Genomic DNA, 12285 nt, shown 5'->3' with positions numbered 1-12285 from the left:
CGTTGTTATTTTCATGTCCGCATTGATGAAACTCACAACTGTATAATGGGGATAAACCCACCTAATCAATACTACTTGTTACAAGTACAATGTACTGTATTTCCTTGCATTGATGTCATGGAATTTCCACACGCTGGTCGACTCCAGTTTGCTGAACAAGTAACAGGTTTCAAATTGTAGTCCAGGCAGCAAAAGATCACAAGAACTGGAAAGGGCAGTGTTGCAGGCAGTCACTACACCTCTGAGAAGATGTATGGAATGAGAACCATTTTGGTAAGTTTTATGTTTTCTCATAATGTTGGTAGGTTCTAAATATGTTTTCAAAGTATCTACATCTGAATGGTATGGCAATATTGCAATATGTACTTACATATATACATACTAGTTTGTCATGAATTTTAGTGATCAGTCTGCAAGTCTTAGAACAAAGAGTCCCTGGTCAGTCAAATCGAAGTGCGACTGTCAATCCCCGAGGCTAACAAAACACAAGAATGTTCAGTGAATATCCTAGAAGTAGGGAGCTGGACTTACTTCTATATAGTCCCAGGGAGAATTTTCCTTAATAGTTTAGGGAGCACCGGATGGTTGAATAGCCCTAGTTGCCAGTCCACATGCCTACTCCTATTCCATAGCAAATGGTACCCTGAATCTTATGATCACTGGACCATTCAGTGGCTGAGAATGGTTTACTAACCTAGGACATGACTACAGGAATCCTTACTACTACTACTAATAATAATAAAAATAATAATTTAGTGTGGCTATTTCAAGCTGGGTGAAGCCCTTATAAGGCAGACCCTCCGATGAAGGTGTGCGGCATCTGCCATGTGTAGGTAACCGTATGTTATTGTGCTGGACGATAGTGTTGTGTGTGATGTGAGAGTTGCAGGGATGTTGGGGACAGCACAAACACCCAGCCCCCAAGCCAATGGAATTAACCAATTAAGGCTAAAATCCCTGAACCCTCTGAACCGCAGACCAGTACGCTGACCATTCAGCCAACAAGTCTTGACTCCTCACCACTAGTAACCAATTTTGATAAACTACGAGGTAGTATTGGTACCAGTAACAGTTATTCTCCTAGGAAATGCATAATATGTTTGATCATGTTTTGTTTTCTTCAGATCACTAACAAAAATCCAGGCCATATCCACTGTGGAAGCAGTATCCATAATCATGTTCTCCTGTACTTCTGCATACTAGAACAATAACTATGATGAAGCAGAAGCCCTACATAATGCCAATATGATGCACTCCTTTTTTATATAACCCATGGGCACAATTAGTGCAATGAGTATCTTCTAACTTCACTTTCATTTATTCAGGAACTAGCAAATAACCACGGCTTCGCGCATGTGGATTTCAAATTTGATCTAAGTAATCGTTCCTCGGCATTATACTAACACATTATTTGAAAATTCCCTAAGTATAAAAACTCACCCAAAAAGTAGGTTTCACTTACCCCAGAAATTCTTTGTAAACCACGTTTGTGGTATTTTTGGGGCTAAGACGACCATGCGACATAGAACTGTACATGTGAGAAGCAGTCTTCCCTCAAGTCAAAAAAATGAATACGTTTCATTATTTTTAAAGGAGATTCCAAACAACTATTCCCACATCTGTAACATCTTCAGTTTTTGATATATACATAAGTAGCCACATAAAAAGAATTCAACCTCTTGATCAGTCCTTCCACCACGCCCACCCCCATCTAAGTATATTTTCTGAAAATAAAAATACACGTTTCTTTATTTTTAAAGGAGATTCCAAATACCAATTTTCACACCTGTAACATCTTCAGTTTTTAAGATAAAAGTATCCTCATAAAAAATACCTCAACTATTTATCACTTCTTTTCACCCCCCGTTAAGTGCCTCCTTCGAAAGCAAAGTTACATGTTCCTGTATTTTTAAAGGTTCATGTTTGTGGGTTACTGTAGTCACGTCCTAGTTCGTGAACCATGGGCAACGGCTGAATGGCCTAGTAAGTGGTCCTGAGAGTCGGGATACCAGTTGCTATGTAATGGGAGTGGGCATCTCGGACATATTTTGAGTCGTGGCCCTCCTTGTGCTCAGGCGGCTAGGACTATACAATTCACCGGTGGTCCATAACCCGTTAGAGGAAAGATCCTCACTTGGACTATGTGCAAGTAGGGCAGCATCATGCTTCATGAATTTACCGAGCTCAGAACACATTAAGCAAGCCTCGGACCTATGGGAGTAATGGAGTCCCACTCCCATTTGACAGGCGAGGGACTCCTGTGGAAACAACTTGGCGAACGAAATGGAATTCGGTGGGGAGCTATCAATATTAATGGGGCTTATGGAAGAAAGAAAGTAGAACTGGCTGAGTCAGCAAAAAGGATGCATCTGGATGTGCTAGGAGTAAGTGATATTTGGGTAAGGGGAGATAATGAGGAAGAGATAGATTATAAAGTGTACTTGACGGGTGTTAGAAAGAGAAGGGCAGAGTCAGGGGTAGGGCTCCTTATCAGGAATACCATTGCACGCAACATAGTTTCTGTTAGGCACGTAAATGAGCGAATGATGTGGGTAGATTTGTCAGTGGGAGGAATTAGGACAAGAATTGTGTCCGTGTATTCACCATGTGAGGGTGCAGATGAGGATGAAGTTGACAAGTTTTATGAAGCATTGAGTGACATCGTGGTCAGGGTCAACAGCAAGGATAGAGTAGTGCTAATGGGCGATTTCAATGCGAGAGTTGGAAATAGAACTGAAGGATACGAAAGGGTGATTGGTAAATGTGGGGAAGATATGGAAGCTAATGGGAATGGGAAGCGTTTGCTGGACTTCTGTGCTAGTATGGGTTTAGCTGTTACGAATACATTCTTCAAGCATAAGGCTATTCACCGCTACACATGGCAGGGTAGGGGTACCAGATCCATAATAGACTATATCTTAACAGACTTTGAATTCAGGAAATCTGTTAGGAATGTACGAGTTTTCCGCGGATTTTTCGATGATACAGACCACTATCTGATCTGTAGTGAACTAAGTATCTCTAGGCCTAGGGTAGAGAAAGTGAAATCTGTCTGCAAACGAATAAGGGTAGAAAATCTCCAGGACGAAGAAATTAGACAGAAGTACATGGATATGATTAGTGAGAAGTTTCGAACAGTAGACAGTAAGCAGGTTCAGGATATAGAAAGTGAATGGGTGGCATACAGGGATGCTGTAGTAGAAACAGCAAGGGAATGCCTAGGAACAACGGTGTGTAAAGATGGGAAAAGGCGAACATCTTGGTGGAATGATGAAGTGAGAGCAGCCTGTAAACGTAAAAAGAAGGCTTATCAGAAATGGCTCCAAACAAGGGCCGAGGCAGACAGGGATTTGTACGTAGATGAAAGAAACAGAGCGAAACAAATAGCTGTTGAATCCAAAAAGAAGTCATGGGAAGATTTTGGTAATAACCTGGAAAGGCCAGGTCAAGCAGCAGGGAAACCTTTCTGGACAGTAATAAAGAATCTTAGGAAGGGAGGGAAAAAGGAAATGAACAGTGTTTTGAGTAATTCAGGTGAACTCATAATAGATCCCAGGGAATCACTGGAGAGGTGGAGGGAATATTTTGAACATCTCAATGTAAAAGGAAATCATCATGGTGGTGTTGCAAACAGCCAAGCTCATGGGGAGGAGGAAAATGATGATGGTGAAATTATGCATGAGGAAGTGGAAAGGATGGTAAATAAACTCCATTGTCATAAGGCAGCAGGAATAGATGAAATTAGACCTGAAATGGTGAAGTATAGTGGGAAGGCAGGGATGAAATGGCTTCATAGAGTAGTAAAATTAGCGTGGAGTGTTGGTAAGGTACCTTCAGATTGGACAAAAGCAGTAATTGCACCTATCTATAAGCAAGGGAACAGGAAGGATTGCAACAACTACCGAGGTATCTCATTGATTAGTATACCAGGCAAAGTATTCGCTGGCATCTTGGAAGAGAGGGTGCGATCAGTCGTTCAGAGGAAATTGGATGAAAACCAGTGTGGTTTCAGACCACAGAGAGGCTGTCTGGATCAGATTTTCAGTATGCGCCAGGTAATTGAAAAATGGCTATGAGAGGAATAGGCGGTTGTGTTTATGTTTCATAGATCCAGAGAAAGCGTATGACAGGGTACCGAGGGAAGAGATGTTCGCCACACTGGGGGACTATGGAATTAAAGGTAGATTATTAAAATCAATCAAAGGCATTTATGTTGACAATTGGGCTTCAGTGAGAATTGATGGTAGAATGAGTTCTTGGTTCAGGGTACTTACAGGAGTTAGACAAGGCTGTAATCTTTCACCTTTGCTGTTCGTAGTTTACATGGATCATCTGCTGAAAGGTATAAAATGGCAGGGAGGGATTCAGTTAGGTGGAAATGTAGTAAGCAGTTTGGCCTATGCTGATGACTTGGTCTTAATGGCAGACTGTGCCGAAAGCCTACAGTCTAATATCTTGGAACTTGAAAATAGGTGCAATGAGTATGGTATGAAAATTAGCCTCTCAAAGACTAAATTGATGTCAGTAGGTAAGAAATTCAACAGAATTGAATGTCAGATTGGTGATACAAACCTAGAACAGGTCGATAAACTCAAGTATTTAGGTTGTGTGTTCTCCCAGGATGGTAATATACTGAGATTGAATCAAGGTGTAGTAAAGCTAATGCAGTGAGCTTGCAGTTGCGATCAACAGTATTCTGTAAGAAGGAAGTGAGCTCCCAGACGAAACTATCTTTACATCGGGCTGTTTTCAGACCAACTTTGCTTTACGGGAGCGAAAGCTGGGTGGACTCAGGATATCTTATTCATAAGTTAGAAGTAACAGACATGAAAGTAGCGAGAATGATTGCTGGAACAAACAGGTGGGAACAATGGCAGGAGGGTACTCGGAATGAGGAGATAAAGGCTCATTTAGGAATGAACTCGATGGACGAAGCTGTACGTATAAACCGGCTTCGGTGGTGGGGTCATGTGAGGCGAATGGAGGAGGATACGTTACCTAGGAAAATAATGGACTCTTATGAAGGGTAAGAGAAGTAGAGGGAGACCAAGACGACGGTGGTTAGACTCGGTTTCTAACGATTTAAAGAAAAGAGGTATAGAACTAAATGAGGCCACAACACTAGTTGCAAATCGAGGATTGTGGCGACGTTTAGTAAATTCTCAGAGGCTTGCAGACTGAACGCTGAAAGGCATAACAGTCTATAATGATAATGTATGTATGTATGTATGTATGTATGTATGTATGTATGTATGTATGTATGTTCCAAATACCAAGTTTCTTGTCTCTAACATGTCAAGTTTTTGACACAATGTATTTATATCGGTACTCATTTTTTATATATTCACCCAATTTCCCAGTTCTTTACAGCCCCTTAACTGGATTGTCCGAAAACAAAGTAAGTGTTCATTACTTTTAAGGAGATTCCAAATACCAGTTTTTATGTCTGTACGTCTCTGACACCTTCAGTTTTTGAGATAAATGTATACTCATAAAAATAATTCAACTTCTTCACTCACCTTAAGTGGACTTTACAAAAACCAAAAATACGTGTTTCTTTATTTTGAAATGAAATTCAAAATACTAACATTCACGTCTGTCAAGGCTTCAGTTCTTAAGATAAAGTATCCTCAAACATATTTCAACTCGTTTACTTATTTCCAACCCCACACCCTTTACGTCGATTTTCCAAAGAAAAAAAAAAAGCAAATGCTTGTTTCTTTATCTCTGAAGGGTATTCCAAATACTAATATTCACGCCTGTAACATCTTTAGCTTTTGAGATATAAGTATCCTCATACAAGAATTAAAATAATTTTTCAATTCATTCACCCCCTTAAGTGGATTTTCCAAAGACAAAAGATTACATGTTTCTTTACATTGAAAGAAAATTCCAAATACAAATTTTCATGTCTGTAACACCTTCAGTTTTTGAGATGTAAGTATCCTCATGAAAAGAATTCAAGTCCATTTCCACTCCACCCCTGCCCGTTAAGTTGCCCCCACCCCCAACCACCCAAAACATGAGTGTTTCTTTTTAAAGAAGATTCCAAATACCAATTTCCACATCTAACTTTCAGTTATGAGTTATATGTTTCTCCAGAAAAGGAATTTGAATTTTTTCACTTCCTTTCACACTCCGCACTTAAGTGAATTTTCCAAATACAATCAGTACCCGTTTTTTTAAAAGAGCTTCCAAATATGAATTATCAATACTAACATCTTCAGTTTTTGAGATACATGTATCCTCGTACAAGGAATTCACCTCCGTTTCCACACCCCCCCCCTCCATTTACCAAGTTCATTCCCCCCAAAAAAACGCGAATTTCCTTATTTTTAAAGGAGATTCCAAATCCCAATTTTCACATCTGCAACATGTTAATTTTTTGAGAGTACAGTAGATATCCTAATTTTAAAAATTCAGGTGCCCAAGCCCTTCCCTTCCCCCCCCCCCCCCTTAAATATTTTCTGAAAACAAAAAAATGTGTGTTTCTTTTTTTTTTAAGGATATTCCAAATACCAAATTTTACGTCTGCAAGTGTTTAAGTTTTGAGATATAGATATCCTCATTCTAAAAATTCACCCCCCTTAGCGACAATATCCAAAAATCCTCCCTCAGTGAGCACCTACACCCTAACAAATATATCCCCAAAATTTCATTTCTTTAGGTCCAGTAGTTTTGGCTTGGCAATGATGAATCAGTCAGGACATGTTATTTTATATAAATATTACATGTATCCAACGATAAAACCAATCGCCCCAAAACATTCCTACGTCCAGAAGAACAAACCGACAGAACAGGGCATTGAGTACAAAAGCACTGGAATTCTACTACATGGATGTCACCTCAATGATCAAGCAAAAGATGACGATAATATGACAATGTCAGGCTCATTAAGCACCATACTGGCTACAACTGGTTGTAGTTATATAACCAATTTAGCTCAACAAAAAGGGAAACCACGCCGTTCATTAGACAACTACATGAAAAGGAAAGGTCCAGTACCACCGAAGTCTGGCATCAATGGGATGAACAAGTACTTTCTTTTATAATGTTTATAGCACATATGATTTCAAATTCTGGCTTACTAGACTTAACTTGGATAAATTCAATAGCAATTGTAAATCGTTCCCTCACCGAGCAAGGCTTGTTTTGACACCATTCCTCACTCAAGAGTGTGAACTAGATATTAAATTAATTGGTTTTTTACTTGGTCGGTATACGACAAAGTTATAAATTATTTCTGGAAGATGTAATAAATTAAATAGTATAAACACTCGTCAAATTATTTACGAATTTCAAAGTCAGAAAAACTATGGGAAAAGACCTACTTTCAGAAGTGTACAGACAACAGCTGAAGAAGTAGGAGAAGACAGAAGAATGGGGCTAAACTACACCACAGGTAGTAGCAAGTAATGTTATGAGAAGGAAATTTAAACTGAAATATAAAAGAAAATGTTACAATGAACATCAAAGTTACTTAAGTCGGCATTGTAAATGCACAAGAAACCTGTCCATTCCTGATCAACAGATCAGAGTACTCTTGCTCTGCTTGTAGAAAATGTAAGCAATAAGTTAGATAGCAGATTTTTTGGAAGTGTTCAATACAATGCTGTGATACAGAAATGTGTTTAAAACTGGACACGGTCGTTGACCGGACATTTTTCCCAGCAACTCAATTTCTTCTCAGGGTATCCGAATGTCAAGTAAAATCTGGAGATCTTACATAAGGTTTCGCTTTACGTGAGGTCGAAGAGAATGCCGGTCCACGGTAAACTTATGTGTGGTCATTTGATATAGACATAATATCAATTATTTCTCCTAAGGTACCAACGAAGTGAGAACTCAATGTATTCAAATCAGGTATCTACCCAGTCGTTAGTTCGCTTATCTTACCAACTAACTCATCAACTATGTCAAGATGAAAGAATTCATAACACACCAAATTATAGAAAAGCACAATAATAGTATTTATTGAATAAACAGATGCCCTATGAAAATGTAATCTGATTCGGGGTAGTATTTACTCTGGTATTATTTACAGGTATAAGTTCAGAGTCAGCGCTGGCTCGTAGAAAAAGGAAATAAATATAATGTTAAGTTATGTACATCAGTTCCGTCATGAATTCAAAATCGGATACTAATATTTACCATTAATCACTGGACTTTTATGGTCCTCCTTGAAATCAAGTCCTTGAGACGACACCAATATCATTATGTTGTTAAGACTGCTCAGTTTCATTAAAAACCCAGGCTAAATAGATCTGAATAGACGTACAGTTAATCTGAAGTGAATGTAAGATCAACAAATAGATCTAAGCTTGAAAATAATTCTGAATTACAAATCTGAATTATAACTTCAAACTATATATCTCAATTATATTTGAATTATAAATTATATTTGAATTATACATTGCAAATTATAAATCTGAACTCATTTATTTGATCTTTCTTCTATGTTGCGCATGGGTAACGACTTACGGACTAAGGCATTTCTCCCTAGTGCCTGTTAAATCTGGCTCCTAGCCTATCATTTCCCTAACCATTACTCACTGAAAGAATGTAAATTCCAACAAACTCCGTGTCAGGATAAATAAGCTATCTATCTAACTCCAACATAAATTTTTAATCGACATATACACGTATTTAAGGCTCAATGTGCCCTCTCTGTTATATTCCATAACATTTCTCATTTAGGCAAGTTACTGAATTCATATGCGCAGTCGTAATGTAAATAATATGTATTTGTACTTGGAAATATATTACCGCATTTATAGGTATCATGAATGCATTTGGTCAAGATCACCGTCATAAAACATATCATAATATTCTCGTAATTAGAACAAAGCATCTACAATTGACATATGATCCCATCATATATTCAATTCTACTTCAATGAATTCCATCCATACCTTAGTTTAGCTCATCCCTGCGGTGTGGTCAATTTCACGTACCTGTGTCCTTTCACATAATTCCTTCCCTCTTATAAGTGTGGCATGGCATATTCTAAGCTGCAGGCAACTCCTTGGCCTCTACGTAATACATAAATAAACCTTCGCATTTCATATACAACAACATACTTCGTCGAGTTACCACTATTGTAACCATATTTCCACATTCACTTAACATCTTAATTATCATAGAACCGAGCTCGATAGCTGCAGTCGCTTAAGTGCGGCCAGTATCCAGTATTCGGGAGATAGTAGGTTCGAACCCCACTATCGGCAGCCCTGAAGATGGTTTTCCGTGGTTTCCCATTTTCACACCAGGCAAATGCTGGGGCTGGGGCTGTACCTTAATTAAGGCCACGGCCGCTTCCTTCCCACTCCTAGCCCTTTCCTGTCTCATCATCGCCATAAGACCTATCTGTGTTGGTGCGACGTAAAGCAAAAAAAAAAAAAAAAAAAATCAGCCTCCATAACAACATGTCGCGATTACATTCACTTTACCATGTCAAAATGCCACGATTCCTTTCTTATAAACTCATTTCAATATTGCTATTTATCATAACCCTAAAGCTGAGTTCAATGCACTTACTGCGAAGCAAGGATTACGTGATTCTATATGTTCATTACCACCGTGCGTACCAAACGTGACGTAGACATAGCATAACCAATACGTGTTCATTGCAATTCCTCAATGTGTCATTACTATCAGCTGTTATTAAAGACTCTTCTTTCAACTTCGTTACTCACGAGTTATTCTGACCAATATGCGGTGATGTATATATATATATAACATACAAGAATCTTATTCTACACTGCGTAATCGTGTTACTATGGACTTAAATATCTCACACTTCAGTTTCATTATTCACTTGCACTTTAAATTCCATGGTTTCTATAACCAACTTATCGGCACATGCCAAAAGCACATGTGTACGCGAACCAAAAACTATGTAATTAAATAATGTAAACGACTCAGCTCGCTTATCGTTACATCTGGTCCAGCTGTTCCGCCTCCACTTGGATGTAGTTGGCTCTGCGGTCAGGTCATGGGTTGGTCATCTGGTAGATCCTCGGCCTCCTCATCACGGGTTGGTCGTCTGGTTTCCCATTGCCTTCCTCATCATGGGTTGGACTTCTGGTCTCCCGTCGCCTTCCTCATCATGGGTTGGTCTTCTGGTAGATCCTCGGCCTCCTCATCATGGGTTGGTCGTCTGGTTTCCCATTGCCTTCCTCATCATGGGATGGTCTTCCGGTAAGGATGTACTGCTCCCCAGCTTGGTCCATCATGCGTATTTAGCAAGCCATCATCATGCTACTTCCGCTAGCAACAAAAATGCAGTTTTCAGAGCAGTAAATAGCCATGGTATGATCCATTCGACGATAATAATTCCTCAATTGTTATTTCTTTTTGTTGCTCTCAGAGATGTGAATTTAATCTCGTCGGGTTTAAGTTCTGCATATATATATATATCGGCTGCTTCTTGCAAATCTCGAAAATTTATTCTTCTCTCGAAACAAGACCAAGGTAGTCTTCTTCCCGTAAGAAAATTTTTCTCCTAGGTTTCACTTGGTTCTTCCTTGTAAAATGTAGCTCGCTTGCTGTTGAGATCCTCCCACGCGTATTTCGTCGTATCTTGCTTATTTTTATATTTTTAATCAGCTCTTCTTCGTCGACTGGTGAATTATGTCGTTTCTTTTACTATGGCGATCCCTTTTTCTTAAGTACCTCTTCTAAATCCTTCCGTCTTCTTCAAATTACGTAGCGCGTTCGCCAATTGAGTCTTCACTCTCCGATGAAAATTTTTAAGATGGGAGTTTTTTTTAACAATCCGTTGTCTATTTTTTTGTAAAACAATTCACTTGACAGTCCACTGTCCGTAGTGCCTTCAATATTTGACCGTTCCGTGACGTGTATGGCCTTCTATAATATCGCATTAAATATCTATTCCTTGTATCTTATAGATCAGATGGGCCATACCTTCACTCGGCGCCATTTTGAAAGCTGTCTACGAGATGTAAATGGGCACATTTTGTCCCCCGTCACGGACAAAATATATTGGTCACAATATATTTCCTCTTTCCAAACTCTAATTATAAATGTGCATTTGCATCTCGTATAAGTTCTTTGTCATACTTAGACTGGCTAATCGATTACCAAATATCAATGGATTATTATCGATCCTGTCATCGGTACCATTTGTTTTGCTTGCCAATACTGCGCACATAATTAGCTGATTCCCTTCTCATGTACAGTCCAAATGTAACTTTCTATCCTTTCCCATAGCGAATTTCATGATGGTATGTTCAGTATTCATTCTTCGACCTGTTATTCTTCCAGTTCGGATCTTACCGTCTCATTCTCTTGGTAGTAAGGCTTAATGTTACAGGCATTATGTACGTTACGATATTTTCCATTCATCTCGTATGCATTGTTTCCTAGCACACGCTCGACTTTGTATGGACCACTGTACAACGGTAGGAACTTCGCACATATTCCAGCTGGTGCATTGGATATTGGTACGGTCTTAATTAGTACGAGATCGCCTTGTTTGTATGGTGCATGGAATTTCTTGTTTCGTACCTTTCTTAGCCGTTTTTGCGACTGATCCTTTAGTCTCTCTTGGATCATTACTGTGATTTGTTGTGGATCTGGCTTCTTTTCTAAGGGCATAGTAAATATTCTGTCCCAAGTTCTTTCCAGGTGTATATTCTTGTGGGCTACGCTGGGAATCTGACCGATTGATTGGTTGATGGTGTTATTCACGCTCTTTTCTATGATACCTAATATGTCTACCCATTTCAGATGCTGTTGGTTGCAGTATATTCTGCCGAATTTGGCAATCTCTTTCTTGTATCTTTCTACGGGGTTCGCTTCCGGATGACGCACTGAACACAACGTATGTCTGATACCTTCATTTTTCATACGCTCACGGAACATCTCAGATGTAAATTGTGTCCCTCTGTCAGTGAGTATTCTTTCAGGTTTTCCCATCTCAGGGAATGCTTTTTCAACTAGGCCCCGTATGACTTGTTTAGTATTCGCTCTTTGGATAGCTTGGAGTGAGATATATTTTGAAAATATGTCAGTAACTACCAATATGTATCTTTTTCCTTTCCTTGCGGTCGGTAATTTTCCAAAGATATCTACTGCATATATTTCTTGTGCTCTTGATGGAATGATTGGAATTGGTTTATGGCCGCAGACGTAGTTATTGTGTTTGACTCGCTGGCATATGTCGCAAGTCTTGACTACGTTTCTGACAGATTTTCGCAATCCCATCCAAATGAATTTTTCCTTTAATGTACTGATGACCTTATCTATGCCTGCATGTCCCGT

General features: G+C 39.1%; 2 protein-coding genes across 2 annotated transcripts in view; one reads left to right on the top strand and one right to left on the bottom strand.

Moving 5' to 3' along the window:
- The window catches only part of Bsg (immunoglobulin domain-containing protein Bsg), a 129340-nt gene that overhangs the window by 48685 nt on the left and 68370 nt on the right, over positions 1–12285 (bottom strand). The gene's annotated exons all lie outside the window — the stretch shown is intronic.
- On the top strand, positions 2364–2984 carry LOC137498354 (craniofacial development protein 2-like; the record flags this gene model as incomplete). Its single annotated transcript, XM_068225795.1, has 1 exon — positions 2364–2984. A coding segment is annotated over exon 1 (621 nt), but the record flags the coding sequence as incomplete, so codon positions are not given.

The sequence above is a fragment of the Anabrus simplex genome, chromosome 2 (assembly GCF_040414725.1).
Source record: "Anabrus simplex isolate iqAnaSimp1 chromosome 2, ASM4041472v1, whole genome shotgun sequence".
Taxonomy (NCBI): domain Eukaryota; kingdom Metazoa; phylum Arthropoda; class Insecta; order Orthoptera; family Tettigoniidae; genus Anabrus; species Anabrus simplex.
This window is presented reverse-complemented; position numbering and strand designations above follow the sequence as displayed.